We start from the raw sequence: 21,419 nt of genomic DNA, 5'->3' as shown, positions 1-21,419 counted from the left end.
TGTTTCTAAAGGGTAGTAGTCTGAAACATGGGTCTCGTCCCTATTTTAAGATTTTCAATCCTTGATTTTTTGGTGATCTTTGCCAAGGATCTTCTTTGTCCCGTGTGTGCTATAGTGTGCATGCTATATATAATATAGTCTGTATGTAGGGACGGCAAAAAATTTGTCAAATTTCCCCAGTTGTCTTATCATTCACATATATATATATATATATATATATATATATATATATATATATATATATATATATATATATGGACTTTTCAAGTCCATTTGTTTGTCCTAGTATGGTTTTATAAAACAAAAATTAAATTTGACTTGCATTTTATAATTTTGGCGAGTGAACGGTGCACTACAATTGAAAATAAAATAAAACCTAGTGTTTTATTTAAGTAGCTATGTTGTAGCGTTCCTCGTATTGAAAAAAAAATCTATTTTCGCAACATGAGGCAGGATGTATTTGAGTCGGGGTCCACACTTCCTTTATTTGTGTTTCTCCCGACTCTAGCTAGGCCTCGTTATTATTTACATTATGAAATTAAAAAATTCCAAAAGGATTTAGAGATTTATTAGTGGGTTAGTAACTTATCAGTCCCCATGTTTTTGTTGTGGTGTTTATATACTTCATGTGGGTTTTTCTGATATGGTTCTGCAGGCCTGTCCACTTCTTGTGGTGCCTTTTGACATAGCCCTGCGATGTCTATGCATCGTACTTTATCCACATAAAAGTCCCCTGTTTCCCTTCTAAGACTTAAACCTTTATATTTTGTTAGTTCCCTACTCTGTGAGTTACCCTTTCTGTTTTTATGTGTTGGTTAGATACAATAAAGAAAGAAGAAAAAAGAGCCATTTAGAGGCACCAGAGGGGTTTAGAAAAGTCTAGTTATTTGTGTTTATAATTTCCTCCATGAGATGAAAGATGAGGATAGGGATCCAGCCCATGCTTGATGGTACAACTCCCCTAAGCAGGAGGTAAACTGGATCCGCCATCCCCCCGATTCTAGAAAGTTCCTTTAGTTGAAAAAATTATATTTCCTGAGGTGAGAGATGATGCAGGGGCCCCAGCCCACATTTTGTGGTACACGCCCCTACATGGGCAGTAAAGTGATGCCCCTTCCCCATCTCCCCCCAGCCAGTAGGAATGTTGCCCGGGCCAGGTCATCTTCCAGTTATGATAACCTGTCCACAAGCCATCATTATACCAATTATATATTGTGTGATTTTGTATAATGTTTTCTTGTCAAAATTTTCGTAGAGATATAGTAAATTAGTCCTCCGGTACCTCTCTCGTTTTTTTCTAGCATAACTTCTACTCTTTCTTTTTGTCTTTTTCCACATTGCACCATAGTATGGAACATGCTAAATGGTGTTATTTTGCACAGTGGACATTTTGGCTATACTCTGATCATATGCCATCTCACCGCCACCTCTCCTATCAGCCATGCATTGTGCACGTATTTGAAACAGATGCTTTGTATTTTTAGGGAGCTTAGCTTGGACCAGTGCCCCCATGCTCTATCACATTTTATTGCTTGATTTTCTAGTTATACCTTTCATTAAATGTTTGTGATTTCCTCTCTTATCCAAGTATGTTTTTTCTTGTCTTGTATCAATAAATCCTTCTTATCTCTATATTTAGCTAGTAGATCCTTGATATTTCTGAATTTTCTTGGAACTTCTAATCATTTTGTTAATTTATTATTTTTGTAGATATCTCCTCTATTTCGCATCTGAGAATATGTAGAGGCCCTCCCAAGGCGATTTTGGTTCCAAGTTAATGCTTTTAAATCTGGTTAAAATATCAATGCATTTTAATAACATTGGGCTGGATAGAGCTAGATTGCTCCGGTGGCCTAGTGGTTAGTGTATCTGCCTTGGATGCAGGAGGTCGTGGGTTCAATCCCCGGCTGAGTCATAACAAAGACTTACAAAAATGGTATTAACAGCTTCCTCGTTTGGCATTCAGAATTAAGAGGTTAGTGTTAGGGTAGGTCGGACTGGTGTCAGGATAATGTATACATTATGTCAAAAGCTTTCTCCTGGTCAAAAAGTACCATGTCACCTTTTTGACCTGTTTATTTTAGGTAGTCTGATACATTTTCTATACTTAGAATATTATTTTGGATATCTCTTCATTTTGCTCCACAAGTTTGGATATAATTAATTATTTTATGGATTCTATTTTTAACTTTCAGCTTAAATTATACTTAGGATTTTGTATTCGGTATTTAGGAGGGAGATGGGCCTAAGGTTTTTTAGTTCTTCCCTCTCCCCTTTCCCTTTATAAATTAGAGTAATTAATCCCTCCCTCATTGTTTTTGTCACTGTTTCATTACGAGAAGTATTGTCACAACCCCGCTACTGTATTATAAATAATACTGATCCACTACAGTATTATAATAATACTGCAAAATGTGTGCATTAAAATTTAATTACCCATGAGCCCCCAGTCAGCAGTTCCAAGCCTCTAAATACATATAACATCTCAAAGTTGAATAAATAACAATTTTATCAAATATACGATTGCAAGAATTTCATGGACATAAATCTTCAGCTCAGTATATCATAATACAATAATGGCCGGGTTGACCAAATGCCCTTTACTCTTTACTTTGTCATATAGAAATTACTGTCCTATTGTGAGAGAGTCTATGTTCAATGAGTTTTCCCAAGTACTCATTTAATTTCTCTTCTTTCCTCCTTCATTCCTCCTTCTCCTTCTATACACTGTGCCTCTTGTGTACGCACTGGAAGTCTCCACGGCTTCTTTCTTATTCTCTTGGTTTCGTGACTTTGTACACCCTGAGATATCTTAACACCGACTCTCACGGTACCCTTGGAGCTACCTGAAGAAATATAAGAGATAATTTGTTTAAAGTCCCAATATTTAAACTAAAAATTCACAGGAAAAGTTCATCAATTTTTGTGACAATAAATAATTAGGTTCTAAAATTTAATGATTATGAAATTTTGAGGATGAAATTTCCTTTTCAAACTTTTAGCTCTGTAGCCTCGTTATTTGTGGACACCACTCATCCCCATCCCATCACATAGGCCTTTATGGGATGCCCTTTCATGTTTTCTAAAATTAAAGGCTTTTATGTTTGTTTGTACCTGTATGTTTTTGATGATTTGGTATTTTATCTATAAAATGAAAATAATTTGGAGAAAAAAATTAATGAAGCTATGTTTTAGTTTTATGACATTTCCATTATCATCTTTTGTTATTTAGCTAATCCATCATCAGTTTCTAGGTACATATTCTATTCCCTTCACGTGTAATCGTATTTGGCTGGGTTTCTTGACTTTACCCTTTTTAAATCCTTAAGTGTCCTTGAGCCTGAAGGTCTGATAAGTTTTGTTGCTTTGTCCCCATGATGTGGTGTTGCATTTGTTGTATGTCCTTTACACTCTGTTCTTTTATGCGATGGAGTTGTGTTATGTATATTTAATTGTTTGTCTGTTAGTTTTAAATATTTTATTTCATGACATGTTATTATAATGTAACATAATTTGCTGGACTTGACCTTGTCCAAACCCGAGCTAACTACTGCTTGACCTGATTGTCTCTTTCATTTCATTTTTATTTCATGATGTAAACAACTAAGAATACTTCATTATTCTCCATGTGTATGAGCTTATTAACATTATTATTCAGGTAAACAAGGAGGAGTAAATATGTTGATTTTGGTCAGGGTTTTGGAGATTCCTGAGTGAATATTATAGGCTATTGTATTGTAAATGAACAAGGATCATTAAATCATTCTAGAAGGCAATTTTCCATTTGGCAATGGTTGTTTTTAGAAAATGCCAATTGTATCCTGAGGTCAAGTAGAGAACTATGTTATCTTGTGACTGTGAGGATTTTACACATCTGCTTTAACATCTACCACTTTCAGTTGTATTATGACCAATTTGAGCTGAGTTTTATTTTCTTCAACATATTCAAGTGATTATTTTCCCTGGAAATACAAAAGTGCTCTTAAAAATACCTGGATAAAGACAGTCATTTGAATTGATACTGAATTCAGACTTAGAATATTTCTTTGATTCAACAAGAGACTGTTGACAAATCAGTACTTAATAGACTATAACAGGCACATCATCGCCTTCAACTTTGGATCACTTCAGGACTTGAACTCAGTTATCTTCAGGACTTTTTATTACTAGGACTTGTCTTTACCTCTTTGATTATGTTTGGATTTAATATGCAATACCGTAAGTTTTTCTCTCGTATCTTTCACTTTGTATTTTAGGGAAATCAATTATTTGTTAAATTTTACAACGCTTGTTGTCTTCACTCTTTTCTGTTAATGTCTTGGCAAAGGTAATTGTATACGACTTCCATATGACATTGGCTTATAAAAAAACAGTTTTGTATCATTCTGATTCTTATTCAGTGGTCACATGGATTGTTTATCTCAGTACATTCTTTCTGAGAGTTATTTCCCCTGTCTGCCATGCATCAGGTTGGCATCAGAGTAATATTGCTTGTATTTTAATGTTTTTATATGGCTAAGATTTTTCTATAACTAGTTTCAGATTGTTATTTAAGTCTTTAGATTTTACAGTATATGCAATTTTCTACAAATTAATTTTGTTTCGTATGTGTCGGTATATATTGTGGTATTTTCCTCTTTTTCTATGTCCATATTTTAGGATAAAAATTATATTATATTAGTAATATTTTTTATAAGTATTTTATTTTTACATCAGATGGGTGGGTCTAGGGTCTTAGTTGTATTTTTAGTAAATTCCTGGGAATGTTTTTAGGTTTATCCCTAACCAAAATACTATATTCCTTTTCACAGATCTTGTTATCCCATCAATTTATTTTTAAAACATTTGGTAATAGTTAGGAATATATAGACTGACTCAATCTTAAGTTCATACTGTACCATATTTGTTTCTTGTTTCTTTGTTTTTGAAATTTGTTTGAATACAGTTTTGAAATTGTTTGTTTTATGTGTTATGTTATTCCTAATGCGTTTCCTTTGTTTTTTTAAAAACGTTCTGGTGGATGTCAAAGTTGAATCCCTTTATATGTTCCTCCTGATAATATTTCCGTCTTAGAATTGTTTATTTGTGATCCAGATGTTTTGCCAAATTGACTGTATTCTTTCTTTGCTTCTGAATATGATAGTGTGTCTTATTTTAATCAGTGCAGTAATCACTTCTTGTTGGGGATTTGAATTCCTCTTGTAATCATTTCTTGTTATATGGCTCGTACGTAGTCATTAGTCCTATCACGTACAGTAATGCAGACAGCACTCATCCCTATTACTTCACTCATTCTAAGGCTTATACATAGTCAGTAGTCCTATCACATACTATAATGCAGACAGCACTCATTCCTGTTATTTCATTTTCCTGAAGTTCTGGATCCTGCTCTACAACCATTTTCAATGAAATAAAAAAACAGCTTACAAGTTGTACAGTTTGTTATCACTATATTTTTCCGTGATATATTCCTGCATCCCTTCAAATATGAAATCAGTCATATTAAGTGTTTTGAATCACACAAAATAAATCCAATATTTAAAAATGTAGCTTAGAATCTCCAATAGGTACTTATTCCATTTCGTCTCTATTGTATTGTTATGGTCTACAGTATCCACTTCCCTATTGTATTCTTATGGTGTACAGTATCCACTTCCATGTTGTATACTTATGGTCTACAGTATCCACTTCCCTATTGTTTTCTTATGGTCTACAGTATCCACTTCCCTATTGTATTCTTATGGTGTACAGTATCCACTTCCCTATTGCTTTCTTATGGTCTACAGTATCCACTTCCCTATTGTATTCTTATGGTGTACAGTATCCACTTCCCTATTGTAGTATTATGGTCTACAGTATCCACTTCCCTATTGTAGTATTATGGTCTACAGTATCCACTTCCCTGTTGTAGTATTATGGTTTACAGTATCCACTTCTCTATTGTATTTTTATGGTTTACGGTATCCACTTCCCTATTGTTTTCTTATGGTCTACAGTATCCACTTACCTATTGTTTTATTATGGTCAACAGTATCCACTTCCCTGTTTTCTTAATGGTCTACAGTATCCACTTCCCTATTGTTTTCTTAATAATCAAATGCAACCTTTTGAACATGAACTATCTTTCACCTCCTAGTAATTCCTTGTGAGTTACACAGAACTGCTCTGTGGGATCCATGTTATTAAATAAAATACAATTATGGGCAATTTTTTCATCTTTCCAGGCAACACAGACCAGCTTCTGCATTTGCCTAATTTTTTGTGTCACCCAGCTTTTTAAACCAGTTTTTTTTTATATAAAAAAATGTTTGGCATTTATTTTCTATTTGCTTGGACTCTACTATGGAGAACTATTCATCCTGATGTAAAGTTTCCAAAAACTGGGGACTTGAAAAGAAGCTGTCCATATATATATATATATATATATATATATATATATATATATATATATATATATATATACCTTAAATTTGTGGTGTTAGGGATAGGTACTTTCTAGACTTATGTGCTAAATGTTGTGGATTTCCTGGCAGGTATTGCTTGAATGATTGTCTTCCTTTCTATGCAATAATGCCTTCCTCAATTGATTGCTATTTTGGATGGTCATACTCTTTCTTTATATGCAATAATGCCTTCATCAGTTGGCTGCTATTTTGGATGGTCATACTGTTCCTTTATATGCAATAATGCCTTCATCAGTTGACTGCTATTTTTGATGGTCATACTGTTCCATGCATTTCTCAAGGATTCTGACATAACAATGTCATGTCTGGCAAATATTGTCATGTCCTGGTTGGCCTCTGGGTGGGTTGACACTTGTTCCATTGGCGCGAAAATATGTGCTTACTTTTATCAAAGGTTTCTTTGGTCATGATGTCCGGTATTCCCGAGATCCCAAAATATGTGGATGCCATCCAGGCAATAGGGTATTTGAGTATCTGCCTAGCACTCATGACAATACAATGTAGATTCCAAGAAATATCTACATCTCCGTTATGCTGGCATTATTTTGGGTCTTGCTTTTCTTCCCCCATTTTCTCAGGATAGCTGTTTATTTAACAACCTTTACCACCAAAGATTCAGGGGAAAAAAATAAGAATTGTTTTTTAAAGAATTATTTTCTCACTGCTTAATGGTCTAAGCTCTGTAGTTGAATAAACATCAGAATCACACTTGTTGATCTCGAACATAGCGATGTCATCAATCCATTAAGTATGTCTATAGCATTCCCATCAGGTGTTTTTAAAATCTCTTGCATCTGGTGTTGAGACTGGACTTAACACCAAGAACTGATTCAGTTTTAAAGATTGATCCATTAAATAATTCAATTAAAACCTTGAAACTCGCTCATATCTGAATCAGAATCCATCTTTGTTTATCTTAACTACACAAGAGTTCTAAAGTGCAAGAAAGCACTTCCTGTGTCTAAATTTAAATTATTACGTTTCAAATGTGAAACAAATTTTGGAGTAAAGAGGTCTCTTGTTGGTTAGGATAATTTAAGATATGTAAACTTCGGTACTATCAGCCAATCAACATTTAGTTAACAATGCTGAATGGGGTTCTCATCTAGAATTTCGAGTAGTTTTTGAATACTGTAGAAGCATACATGCTCAGTATAGAGTAAGCAAGTGTTATATCAACACTGCATGTAAGCCGCAGAGGCGTTGAAGAGCTATTGAAACGGTGACACATATAAATTATTCAGATTTATGATATAAAGAAAGCTAGCAAGTGCAAGTTTGTGGTAAACAAATCATGGATTGTTGGGCAATAAACAATCAGCTAATCTGAAACGAAATTATTGTTGGTGACATCGCAAGTTGCTGAAACACACAATACTGTGATGGAATGGACCAAATTTCATACAGTTATGGAACTGTCACCTGTAATGACAACATTAGCCGTATATATGGATGCAATCTTTGACCGTCTGATCAGGTAATTGTATTTGACACTCTTGCGTTAATGTACAAAATATGAAAACGGAGAAGGATCATGTCCCTTTACCAGGGGTCATCTCAAAATCTTTCTGCACGACTACAACACGTGAGACTGAAATCAGCTGATTGGAGGCATAGCAGTGTATGATATGCATTAACAGTATATTTGAGATCATGTATTTCAATATTTTATATGACAACTGCCTACTCAGTACGTGGTATGAAATGTTTTTTAAAGGAACATTTCCTCGTGAATTTATGTTGAAAATCAACTCTTGTGTGCTGTTATGAAAAAAAGTATGTAGCAGTTTTTGAATCCACCTTTACCTAGTGATGTTATATCTGTGATCATGCTTAAAGTTCTGATTAGAGGAAACTACTCTTTACATAATATTCCATCTTTTTAGCCATATTTTCTGATAATATGTTTATATTTAAAATGATGATTGTCATAACAATTAAAAGCAATTTACTCCCAAAATGTATTAAATTGGCTGGATTTGCAAAGTATCAATAAATAATACCTTTAGTTCAACATCAATATTCTTGTTAGGAGTGTATATATCAATTCTTAGATACTGTCATACTTTTGAAACTTAGTTATTGCTGCATATAAGAATATAACACAAGATGTCCCAAGTGAAGGTTACAATTATACATCTAGGGAAGGCAATCACAAACACAATTTAGAGTTATTTCTCTTTTTTAGTGTCACTACAATAATGGTTTGGTTTAATTTAATGGTCTCTATGGGGACAGTTCTTGACACAAAGTGTTCTTTTTGGTGAGGTGTGCCAAATCTGGCCCATGAAGTGTTTATGGCATTTTCAGACAAGAATTATGGGAAAATCATGCTCACTGTGCACCTGAATACATGTCAGTCGTTTAGCCATTAATATAGGTAAGCTATTTTTCTCTTCTTTCCAGCACTGATTTGACATTAAAATGTCTCTATTCACCTTCCACAATTGTATTTCCATGACAGTCCCCAACCTGGACAATTGATAACACTAGATACATTTTAAAACTACCATCTGTCACTGCCAATCAGATTTCTTCATAGCTGCAATTAGATAAATGTGTCTTATTTAGAATACAAATGAGTCGGTTCAGTTGAATCCAGTTTAAAAACTTCAAAAGTAAATGCCATGGAATGAATTTGCCAATTGCAGTTGATTGATGTTGTTTGTAGTTCCCACTGAATGCATGTGCTTCAAGCAAGTTATATGAGTAAAACTGGAATTATTGATGCAAACACTGAGGTTGTATCCCAGAGCATTGTGATTCTGTACATTAAGTTTTGCCATAGTTTACCAGTGATTTCTGTTTGACATCTAGGTTGATAAAGGGCAGTCAAGCGTAAAGACAGAAATGACTCCATCTGGACCAAACCATGATGACACTGAATCTGGACCAGCCCCTGGGGACTCTGAATCTGGACCAGTCCCTGAGGACTCTGAAGATGAGAAACAAGGTAATGGTGACTACATGATATTGTTACATGTATAAGACTCAATGAATTTAGGTTCTTCACCATAATTGTGTATAACAAATTGAGAATTGTACAGGCCTGCCTATATTAGGTACATTTATGTGACTTACATAAATACAGTTTGTTGCATACAACCAATATATGAAAGTAAAGCAGGGGGAATACAGTAGTTTGTAAAACATTTATTAGACATCCATTATTTTGATATGCATCAATCCATATTTGGTATTCTATTTTGTATTTTGAAGTGCATATAATATAACAATTACACTCACTGACAAATGGTACACTTTTTTAAGAAAAACTCTTGATTACAAATTGTTTAGGTAGCAATTTAAATGTTTTTACATGTGTTTTCCTAGGTTCATCCTCCATCAGTTATACTGGCTACCATCGTATGCTAAAAATGGCATTACACCCACAACAACAACATCAACAACAAGATGACATGTAATCTGTCCATGAGCACATGTTTTCTTATTATTACTCACCGAAAACTACGTGGAGGATTGCTATGAAACTGTATCCACACATTCATCATGGAGGATTGCTATGAAACTGTATCCACACATTCATCATTTGGTATAAGTTGTTGCTAAATGAGAATGGTGCTACTGATTGGATGGTCATATTAACATGACATTTTTACTACAGGGTTTCTAATGATATATAATTAGTCCTAAGGCAAAATTATGCCATAATATCCAGTATAGCTGTCATGGCAGCTTTTCTGAAAATCTTATCACCACGTCTTCTGAAAGAAAGTCATCTCAACGTCAGATTTTACAAGAAGTGTTTATATGATGACTGCTAATTGGTTTTAACCATACATGGGACAGAAAAGACAGATAATGAAAGTATTGACCTTAAAAGAGGGAGAATGGTTTCAACCTGATTTTTAGCATATATGGAAATGGCAAAAAAGCAAATTAAAGCTGTTGAACAAGTTTACATTTTCTAATTTTAAAATATGTATATCAACTCAGCAAGTCAGTCCTTTCACAGTGACTTGTTCCCCTTCATACTTCTCGTGTCAGCCTGAATTTCCATGAGAATGGAAATGACCCTTTTGTCTCCATCAGAATCTGACAATATCAAAACAACTCTATGGCAATGTCTGTATGACTATATGGCAATGTCTGTATAATTATATGACAATGCATGTACAACTCTATGGCAATGTATGTGCGACTCTATGGCAATGTATGTACAACTTGGTAAATATCAGTACACTGGTACAACTTGGTCAATATCAGTATACTGGTAATGTCTGTACACATCTATGACAATATCAATACAAGTCTATGTCAGTGCCTGTGCAACTCTAGTTCAGTGTCTGTAAAACTCTATGGCAATATCTGTACAACTCTATGGCAACATCTGTACAACTCTGACAATGTCTGTACAACTATATGGCCATGTCTGTACAACTCTAAAGCCATGTATGTACAACTCTGTGGCAATGTATATACAACTTGTGCAATATCAGTACACTGGTAATGTTTGTACATGTCTATGGCAATGTCAGCACAACTCTATGGCAATGTCAGTATAGCTCTACAGAGTCCACCAAAAGGTTTCTATAGTTTCCTGTCTATTGGTAGATTCAGATTGCTGACCTGGCTGCCAGAATTGTGCATGATGGGTGCTGTTTTGGTCTACTGTTATTTTAATGTCAGCAAGATTCTTAACGTCAGGCACAAGTACATTATACTATCACACCCTTTGTGAGTTAAACCTAATTTGCCGACACCTTTGTTGTTTTCATTATCATCAATATCATCTTACTCAGTACCCATGCAAGTGACAACTGGTTGTTTTCATTATCATCATTATCATCTTACTCATTGCCCATGTAAGTGACAACTGGTTGTTTTCATTATCATCACTATCATCATACTTATTACCCATGTAAGTGGCAACTGGTTGCAAGTTATTGAATCATTAGGCCTTGTCCAGCTGATAGACCAGCCCACAAGGTTAACACAAATATTACGGGCTTTTCTTGACCACAAATCAACCCACAAGGTTAACACAAATATTAAGGACTCTCCTTTACCACAAATCAACCCACAAGGTTAACACAAATATTAAGGACTCTTATTGACCACAAATCAACCCAGAAGGTTAACACAAATATTAAGGACTCTTATTGACCACAAATCAACCCACAAGGTTAACACAAATATTAAGGACTCTTCTTGACCACAAATCAACCCACAAGGTTAACACAAATATTAAGGACTCTCCTTGACCACAGATCAACCCACAACGTTAACACAAATATTAAGGGCTTTTCTTGACCACATTTATACCAACCTGCCAGACAGTGTGGCATATGCTGATGTAATGAATGTTGATCTTAGTGACCACTACCCTACTTTTCTGACAAAATAGGTAAATTGCAAGACAGTCTATTTGCTGGCATCTTTTTTGTATCATCATCATCGCTGTCACCAGTGACAATAATGACAATCAAGCCCAGAAAATGATTATCAGCCGATAGAATTATAGACAAGGACGAAGACGCCATTCAACCTAGGCATTGCGGATTACAAAAGCATTTATTGAAAGTACATTAGTATGCATTACAAAGGATTAAATCAAGGTCATTGGTGTTTATGTCAGTTTTTAGAATGCAGTTGTTAGTATTGAATGCTTATTTCTGTCAGACACATTACATGATCAGATTACATTATGAATAACTACAGATTCTGCCTCATATGTATCCAGCCCTGCCATAAAGATGAAAAATGTATTTTTCTATATTATGTAGAAGAAGGGAAGCAACTTTTACAGGTTAGCTTCCCATTCTACCAGCTCAGTGGCCAAGTTTTTAACTTAAATTTAATCATCCACATTTCTTGTTCAGTAGTGCAGTAAGTTATAAAGTTTGTATATGGTGCATACAACATTTTTGTAAAATCTGGTGAAATTAATAGTTTTGAAGTTAACACTACTTATAAATTATTAGACTTCTAAGTTGTTTCAATAACACATTCAATTTTATTTCATTTTGTATAAATATATATTTCTTGTTTGCACTTGTTTGTGCCCCCCCCCCCCACACATTATTAAAGAGATGACAACCAAGTGTGAGTAGTGTAAATATTTAAGGCCATAGAGTATGGAGACAAGACATATATATGCATACAATTGCTTGTTTGTACACACATGAAAATATCCATCCCAGTGTTTTGAACAGCAGCGCCAGGGCTGCAAAACTGAGCATAGGTATTAGTTGTGGTCTTCCAGTACATTATAAAATTGTAGATCTTGGTCTTGGTCTTCCCGTTCATTATACGATTGTAGATCTTGGTCGTAGTCGTCCTGTGCATTATATAATTGTAGATCTTGGTCATGGCCTTCCCTTGCATTATACAATTGTAGATCTTGGTCGTGGCCTTCCCTTGCATTATACAATTGTAGATCTTGGTCTTCGTCTTCCCGTGCATTATACAACTGTAGATATTGGCCATGGTCTTCCCGTTCATTATTCAATTCTAGATCTTTCTTGTGGTTTTCCCGTGCATTATATAATTGTAGATCTTGGTCGTGGTCGTCCCATGCATTATACAATTGTAGATCTTGGTCGTGGTCTTCCTGTGCATTATATAATAGTAACCATTATATAATAGTAACTCTTGGTCTTGGTAAGGTAACATACATTAACAAAACAACTCACTTAGGGAATAGGCTAATTTTGCATTGCAGCATTATTCGTGTCTGATAGATTGATTAGTCTCATGATATCAATATGCCCTTGTCATCCTCCTAAGATGCAGAAACAGAACCAAAACAAATGGTTTCCATGAATACAGTGGAGTGATTGATTACTTGTATGGATGATGTCAAGATGTCCTCTCCACCTGCCATGAAAGATCTGAACACAGTGATCAGTCCTTGAATAGAGCACAAGCATTCATTAGTATCATGAGTGTGTATGCATATATATATGGTACAGATGGACAGACAGCCTGTGGGAACCATAACGCACTAGCCAGATATACTGCAAAGCATATAGTGTCTTATATGAATAAGCCGTGTATGACTTGATCCATATAAACAAACCACATAGCAAGCTGGCATTACTAACTGTACCACAAGTCGGTCCATCCAAATGAAGACGCCATGTACTTTTACAGAAGTCTGTTACTTCAGACTGGTGGGGTGGATAACCAATTGACTCAACTGACCATTCCTATTAAATTCATAGTCAACTGGCATTAAGTATGAAGTCATATCACTTAACCAAACAGGAGTTACAGATATGTATTGATGGCATTTGATGCGAAGGTGATATGTTAAAGTTCATGGACACCAGTTTAGTCTGTAGAATATTATCATCCAGTCTTTAAGAATCCACTCTAAAATGTGACCTTGTTTATGTTTATGGGAGATTTGGCTAATTGACTGTTTGATGTCGTAAATGTAAATAGACTAGTTTTAATTTGTATGGGTTTCAAGAACAGTGCAATTGAAACTTGAAATCGCCAAGAATAAATGTGCTGCCACCTTTTGAATTTCCATACTTCAGGAGGTAAAATGTATTCATTGAGCTTATTTTCTGAGTAGAGGAGGTTGGTAGAGGCAGACAGCATGGACTAACCTTTGTGTCGTTGTGAGGTTTGTAGCATTTCAAATGATTTTTGGTCAGAATCGAAAGTTGTAGTGTAATCCATGGATTATGGAGTTCATTGCAATGAGAGCATTCCCACCTCATCGGGATTGGCATGGGAACAACTTCATAGAGTAACAGGATGGTATTTGATGGGCACACTTTGGCTTGTTTAGTCATGTTAATGTTAGGAAGAAAGACATTGATACCCTGGCCATTAATAAAGTTGACTGTGTATGTGTGCCTTTCTGGTGGTCCTACTGATTTGGCATCGCATAGTGCAAGACACAGCAGTTGCTCAGATTTCAAGGTTGAAAATTGAAGAGGAATTCGAATTCAGCTTATCCAAAGTAATGGTCAGGTTTTCAAACTGCTGTGAAGGGTTGGGCCTAAGGGAGATAACAGTAATTGTCTCCCTGTTCTTTGCTGGCTAGCTTTGAAATATGTGTTTGCTGCCATTTAAATTTAAATAAACTGTAGTCATTGATTTATAATTAATTTAACAAATATCCTCATTCATTGTTGTGGTGGAAGATGGCATGTTATTTTTACATTTGTAGATCATAAAGCTACAGAAGTTCTAATGAGTGATGAAGGAAATACTGCCTTTGAGGAGACATCCACACAGATTGTACAGGAAATTGTAAGTACTTCTTAATTGATGCATGTATCAGATAGTTTACCTGTATGTTAGTTCACTTCATATGCAACATATCACAACACACCTGTGATTTGGATTGGTAATATATAAATATAATGCTATTCAAGCATACTCACATAATTATATGGCTGATTGTATTCAAGAATTTCCCCTCTCTATTTGAATGACTGGAAGAAATTTTTGAAATATAACAGGACACAATAAAGACAAGTATAAAGCATGAAAATAATACTTGTGATTGCAGTGGATTTGACTGACACTTTGTATGCTTAATGTTACTACATACATTGGTATCTGTCAGCTTAATCATGCTTAGTGTTACTACATACATTGGTATCTGATCAGCTTAATCATACTTAATGCTACTACAGACATTGGTATCTGGTCAGCTTAATCATGCTTAGTGCTACTACATATATTGGTATCTGGTCAGCTTAATCATTCTTAGTGCTACTACATACATTGGTATCTGATCAGATTAATCATGCTTAATGCTACTACAGACATTGGTATCTGATCAGATTAATCATGCTTAGTGTTACTACAGACATTGGTATCTGGTCAGCTTAATCATGCTTAGTGTTACTACAGACATTGATATCTGGTCAGCTTGATCATTCTTAGTGCTACTACAGACATTGTTATCTGGTCAGCTTAATCATGCTTAGTGTTACTACAGACATTGGTATCTGATCAGCTTAATCATGCTTAGTGTTACTACAGACATTGGTATCTGGTCAGGTTAATCATGCTTAGTGTTACTACAGACATTTGTATCTGGTCAGTTTAATTATGCTTAGTGATACTACAGACATTGGTATCTGGTCAGATTAATCATGCTTAGTGCTACTACATACATCGGTATCTGGTCAGATTAATCATTCTAAAGTTATGGTAAAAGTAGAAATTAAAATCAGGGTTTGTTTAAACCTGATGCAGATAGAACTTCATTGTGTTCTTCAAGTCCGTATTATGTGTACCACAAAAGTGTGTCGCAGAATGTCCAGAAAATGTTGTATTTTTACCTTGGTTAAGTGTGCCAACAAGGTATGACATTTTATCCCAATCAACCTTTCTGAGAAATTCATCTAATATTCAAACAGTTAAAATAGGAACTAAAAAAGTGTGTTTGGACAGGTTTTAGTGATTAAGCCAAGTTTTTTGAATGACTGAAATACAGTATATACTCGAGTATAAAGCTATTCGCGTATAAGCCGACCCATTAGCGGAATAGATAAAAATATTAAAAAGTGAATGTCTCGCGTATAAGCTGACCTATAAGTTCTAGACTACATCACAAGATGCACAAAGTGATTTCTAAATAAATTTAATTAGGAAATCACTTTACTAACATAAATATTATCATCAAACTTAACGAAAATGAAAGTAAGAACGCAAATTTATATGTTAAAAAAAACAATTTATCTTCAAGGATTTTATATTGCATATCCATTTGCAGATAAATTTCATTTGACTTGAAATTCATAACTCATTATGTGTTGTTCCTTCATGCTGTTTAAATGTTGTAATGAACTTAACTGTCAGAAGACATTGTAATGTTTACTCAACTTAACTGCTATAGAAAGATAAACTTCATATAAAGTGTTCAACAAAACTGAAGACATGTGGGCCGTTGGGACAAATAGTTTGGAGAGAAATGCTGCAAAATATTTATTTATATCCTTTCCTACAGAATGTGACTTTATTTTTGCATGCCAACATGATTCACATGTTGATATGTACAAAATATATTCTTTTTGCTTTTTAAAAAAATGTGTCTTATGTTTGTGTGCGTGTGTGTAATTTAGATTTTTAACGTAGCTTTAACAGTTCTTGAGTCATATCGCTATGATGTCTGCAGTGTGGCAGTTTATAGTGATGTCTAGCACTGGGGCATCATGCCGCAGACATGTAGCATGATGTCCCACCCAGTCACATTATCCTGACACCGGGCTGACCAGTCCTAACACTAACCTCTTAATGCTGAGCACCAAGCGAGGCAGCTGTTAGTACCGTTTTTGTAAGTCTTTGGTATGACTCGGCCGGGGATCGAACCCACGACCTCCCGCATTCAAGGCGGACGCTCTAACCACTAGGCCACCGGAGCGGTTGTTTTACGTTGAATACATGGTTTATATTTAGTGAATCACAAGGTGCAGGCTGTAATTTGGATAAAATCCATGCTAAGTATATGCAATCTACAGCATGCTTGCTTTTTGCTTTATTATGCACCCTTTGGCTTTTAATTACCTTCTGTTTCATGCTAACCTGCTTTGTAACATAACTGCATGGTGGGTTTTAATATCATTTTTCAGTAATGATAGCATATACGTGCTAGCAAGTATATTTGGTGGAGGGATAACCTGGGAAGCTACCAGCAAGTTTTTCAGATACCCACTTGGATGAGCCTCCCTAATCATGCAGAGATGAGATGTGCAAGTAATCTGTAAAGGTGAGATTATTAGACCACTTGGCCACTGATGGCTCCAGAAGAGGGATAAAGTGTGGAACAGTTTACATGGTTTGTGTAGTGAATACAATCTATATTGTGATAAGCAGTTATATTTTTCCCCAGTCACTAATGCAGCTTTTGTTTCACATATTCCTGCACAGTAAAATGCACATACTGATATCCAGTAACTATCCATTAGCTCAATCTCTGTGTCGCATGTTTAGCCCAGGTATAAATGCAGGTGACATATATTCCCAAGAATAGATGAACCAAAGTCTTACATACATGTAACAGACTTGGGTTCAAATATAAAGCAATTGGTGTGATTGAGTAATTATTTATAATTACACTGTATTTGCAACTATAATTGTGGATGTATGTAGTTATATGTAATTCAAATACAGTCAAGTGAATGCATGTGTACATACGTATCTTAAAATTAATTGAATAACCAAACTCAGATTTTAGGTTCCTCAGTTTTATTGAAAAAATAATGTAATCAAGCTCAACAATGGCAGATGTAACTATGAGATTAAATAGCATGCTTAAGAAATTAACAATAATTTAAACTATCATCTTATTTGATTATACTGTCACATGGGTGAATATCACAGTAAAACAGAAAAAATTAAACTTTGGTTAATGAGCAAAATTTCAATTACACCAGTTTAAAAAATATGATGGATTTAAAATGAAAGTTTCAGATCAGTAAACCTTTTATATGGGTAGAAAATCTTTGCTATATGAAAATTAAAGCTATATGCTTATAATTTTAGAGAAATCACTTACATGAAATGATTTTACTTATTTCCCCTCCCATTAACTGAAATAGACTGTAATCAAATAGGTTTCATTTAGTACAAGTTGAGACACTTAACAGATTTTATATATGTACCTAAAATTATGATCTCTGACCTAAAATGAGGATGGATCCCTAAGATAAATGATTGACCATCCTCCCAGCACATACCATTAAAGCACATACCATTCTGTGGAATTCATACAGAATTCTGTGGAAAAGCACGGCAGAAAATCTTACCCCCCACTATTGAGTATGTTCAAGGAAGTAAGAATATTCAATGAAAAAATAACATTATTTTTACAGTAACCTAATAAATATTTATTAAACAATAATTACTTCACAAAGAAAACAGTTTCTTTGTGGAGAATTATAAAAACAGAGTCTTCTACAAAACTTAAAACAAAAACAAGCAGTGACCTGGAAGTGAACTCTAGCGTGGTCACCACATGAGGTCAAACACTTTACTATACTAAGAAGTAAGAGCAAGGAAAGCAATTGCCAATTGCTGGCTCAGAACAATAAATACTAAGTGTCACTGTTGTTATTACTGTACATGTTGTTGTGAAATAGTGTGAAATATTATTAGTAGTAGTAGTATTATTATTAGTATTTTCTGCTGCCAGAAGATACAAATCACTGACAGTTCTTTTTATGCTAAATAAAAACTTAAATGTATATAATTATGTTTCCTGAGAGAGAGAGAGAGAGAGAGAGAGAGAGAGCCTTCCCAAGCTGCCAATTTTCTGAATTGAAGTAAATGAATTTTGCTTTCTTCATTAAATAAAGAAAGAAAATAAATCAAATAATAAAATCACTCAAGATGAAATATGGTTTTCCGCGACAGAGGCTTGATTCGGCTTTGACATCAGCGGTGGTTAATTCCCTTGTTTTCAGTCTTCAGACTGATTTACAAATCTAAATCTGGATAGAACACGTTTGAGTCATATTTTGAAAAAGTGGCCAAGGAACCAATTTAAAAATTGGACGGTCACAATTTAGCTCATTAATTTGGGAAATTTTCATTGCAAGCAATGCCAGTACATGTACAACTGATCATGGAATCCCAGAGATAATTTAATATCATGGAGTTATCATGTTGGTGAGTAAAATCAAACATTATATTGCATTTCACCCATTTGCTGGATAGCATTTTGGCGGCCCTATTGTACCACAGGAGTCTTACGTGTTGTCAATATAGCCTTTTCTAGGCCTAATTCGATGAAATCTCTGACAACACAAAATCACCTTATCGGTACATGTACTATAAATTAACACAAGGGTGACTAGTGAATAGTCCTACAATGTAAGACATAGCACATGTTTTTGTTTAATCTCTTTTTTTCTCTTTATTTTTTTGGGGGGAGCACCATACACTTAACCTACTTAACTAAAAAATAAAGTGTTTTCATGTATTTTTGTATCCCCCAAGGTGTGCGTGCTTGTTTTATTTTAGAAAAGAATTTTGATCAAAATTTTAGTTTTTAACTAAATTTTGACGGGGTATTTATTGAGTCCTAGTGTTTTCTAAAGGGTAGTAGTCTGAAACATAGGTGTCATCTCCATTTCAAGGTTTTCTATCCTTGATTTTTTTGGTGATCTTTGCCAAGGATCTCCTTTGTCCCGTGTGTGCTTTGTGTGTCAATGCTGTAGTGTGTGTATGTTATATAGTCCCTATGTAGGGACAGCAAAAATCTTTGTCAAATTTCCCCAGTTGTCTTATTATTATTATTATTATTATATATATATATATATATATATTGTTTTGTGTGAGTATAGGGACTTTTCAAGTCCATTTGTTTGCCCTAGCATGGTTTAAAAAAAATTAAATTTGATTTGCATTTTATAATTTTGGCGAGTGAACGGTGCACTTCAAATGATAATAAAATAAAACCTAGTGCTTTATTGTAGACTTCCTCGTATTAAAAAAAAAACAAACTATTATTACAACATGAGGCAGGCTGTATCGGAGTCGGGTTCCACACTTCCTTTATTTTATTGTGTTTCTCCCGACTCTAGTTAGGCCTCGTTATTATTTACATTATGAAATTAAAAAATTCCAAAAGGGTTTAGAAATTTATTAGTGGGTTAGTAGTGGGTAACTTATTAGTCCCCATGTTTTTGTTGTGGTGTTTATATACTTCATGGGTTCGAGTCTCTGATTCGGCCAATATGGTCATGTGAGAAAGCTTGCCAGTAGCCTCTGGAGGGTTGGTGGTTCTTTCCAGTGATTTCCCGGGTTCTTCCTCCACCAATAATACTGGCAGCCATGTATAGCCCATCGTGTGCTGATAAATGGTATTAAATCCTACAACAACAACAACAACAACAAAAATATATACTTCATGTGGGTTTTTCTGATATGGTTCTGCAGGCCTGTCCACTTCACGTGGTGCCTTGTGACATAGCCCTGCGATGTTTACGCATCCTACTTTATCCACATAAATGTACCCTGTTTCCCTTCTAAGACTTAAACCTTTTTATTTTGTTAGTTCCCTACTCTGTGAGTTACCCTTTCTGTTTTCATGCATTGGTTAGATAAAATAAAGAAAAAAAGAGTCATTTAGCTGAAAAAAATTATATTTTCTGGGGTGAGAGATGAGGCCGGGGGCTCTAGCCCACATTTTGTGGTACATGCCCCTACGTGGGCAGTAAAGTGAAACCCCTTCCCCATCTCTCCCCCTCCCGCGAGTAGGAATGTTGCCCAGGCCAGGTCATCTTCCAATTGTGATAACCTGTCCACAAGCCATCATTGTACCAATTATATATTCTGTGATTTTGTATAATGTTTTCTTGTAAACATTTTCATAGAAATATAGTAAATTAGCCCTCCGGTACCTCTCTCTCTTGTTTTTTTCTAGTATAACTTCTAGTCTTTCTTTTGTCTTTTTCCACATTGCACAATAGTATGGAACTTGCTAAATGGTGCTTTTTTTGCACAGTGGACATTTTGGCAATACTCTGATCATATGCCATCTCACCGCCACCTCTCCTGTCAACCATGCATTGTGCATGTATTTAAAACCGAGGCTTTGTAATTTTATGGAGCTTAGCTTGGACCAGTGGCCCCATGCTCTATCCCAGCTTATTGCAAGATTTTCTTGTTCTACCTTACATTTAATTTTTGTGATTTCCTCTCTTATCCAATATGTTTTTTTCTTGTCTTGTATCAATAAATCCTCCTATCAATATATTTAGCTAGTACATCCTTAATATTTCTGAATTTTCTTGGGACTTCTAATCTTATTGTTAATTTATTATTTTTTGTACATATCTCCTCTATTTCGCATTTGAATATATGTAGAGGCCCTCCCAAGGCGATTTTTGTTCAAGTTAATGCTTTTAAATCCGGTTAAAATATCAGTGCATTTAAATAAAATTGGGCTGGATAGAGCTAGACTGCTCCGGTGGCCTGGTGGTTAGAGTGTCCACCTTTGATGCAGGAGGTCGCTGG

The 21,419-nt window shown here is 34.9% G+C and overlaps 1 protein-coding gene across 7 annotated transcripts in view; it reads left to right on the top strand.

The window, feature by feature from the left end:
• LOC149789932 (uncharacterized) overlaps nt 1-21,419 on the top strand; it is a 475,016-nt gene that overhangs the window by 285,398 nt on the left and 168,199 nt on the right. For 4 of the 7 annotated variants that reach the window (XM_089972000.1, XM_089971998.1, XM_089971999.1 and 1 more), the window contains 2 exons: nt 9,282-9,417; nt 14,614-14,696. The exons of 2 other annotated variants lie outside the window; for them this stretch is intronic. In XM_089972000.1, the coding sequence (XP_089828126.1) occupies nt 9,282-9,417; nt 14,614-14,696 (219 nt within the window). Of the gene's footprint in view, nt 1-7,568; nt 7,942-9,281; nt 9,418-14,613; nt 14,697-21,419 lie in introns of those variants that run through there. One more of the 7 variants, XM_089972005.1, reaches the window with a different exon arrangement.

Source organism: Sinohyriopsis cumingii, chromosome 10 (genome assembly GCF_028554795.1).
Source record: "Sinohyriopsis cumingii isolate HCF-2022 chromosome 10, ASM2855479v2, whole genome shotgun sequence".
NCBI lineage: Eukaryota > Metazoa > Mollusca > Bivalvia > Unionida > Unionidae > Sinohyriopsis > Sinohyriopsis cumingii.
The sequence above is the reverse complement of the archived record's forward strand: the minus strand, read 5'-3'. Positions and strand labels throughout refer to the sequence as shown.